This window comes from Antrostomus carolinensis, unplaced genomic scaffold, assembly GCF_000700745.2.
Source record: "Antrostomus carolinensis isolate BGI_N321 unplaced genomic scaffold, ASM70074v2 scaffold1689, whole genome shotgun sequence".
Lineage (NCBI taxonomy): Eukaryota > Metazoa > Chordata > Aves > Caprimulgiformes > Caprimulgidae > Antrostomus > Antrostomus carolinensis.
Window position 1 is genome coordinate 20,214 of NW_010336213.1, and position 619 is coordinate 20,832.

A 619-nucleotide genomic window follows, 5' to 3' on the forward strand; every position below is an offset into this window, starting at 1 on the left:
CTTTAAGCAGCACTGTACCTCGCAACTTATACATCTCTCCGTTAGCTGAGTAAACCACCAACATGTGTGGCACTTCATCACTGGGCGATATTATAGCTCCAGCTAAAGACAAGGTTCCTCGTGGCTTCTGGTTTTTACTTTGTTCATTCACAAAATACTGCAGAATCCCCGTCTCAAAGTCCAGCACAAAGTACCTGTTCAAAGAAGCAGCACTGTACCTCGCAACTTATACATCTCTCCGTTAGCTGAGTAAACCACCAACATGTGTGGCACTTCATCACTGGGCGATATTATAGCTCCAGCTAAAGACAAGGTTCCTCGTGGCTTCTGGTTTTTACTTTGTTCATTCACAAAATACTGCAGAATCCCCGTCTCAAAGTCCAGCACAAAGTACCTGTTCAAAGAAATTGCAATCATATAACATTTCTGTTAAAGAATTTTCCAACATTTACTCAAAGAGCACAGGCTGATCTTAAATCAAGGTCATAAACTAAATCAATTTTATAAAGTATTGTTATTTTGATCATTAGGTTTGTTTTTTTAAGGGCAGGTGTGAGCTATTCTTTTACTCATATTTCTTTTGGATTAGTGGTCAGGTTCACATAAAAGACATAAAAGC

The 619-nt window shown here is 38.9% G+C and overlaps 1 protein-coding gene across 1 annotated transcript in view; it reads right to left on the reverse strand.

The window, feature by feature from the left end:
* LOC104530219 (oxysterol-binding protein-related protein 10-like) overlaps positions 1 to 394 on the reverse strand; it is a gene marked incomplete at both ends in the record, with an annotated part of 14,504 nt that extends 14,110 nt beyond the window's left edge. The window contains 2 exons of the mRNA XM_010174748.1: positions 19 to 194; positions 263 to 394. Of these exons, the coding sequence (XP_010173050.1) occupies positions 19 to 194; positions 263 to 394 (308 nt within the window). The remainder of the gene's footprint in view (positions 1 to 18; positions 195 to 262) is intronic.
* Between the last annotated feature and the right edge of the window lie 225 nt (positions 395 to 619).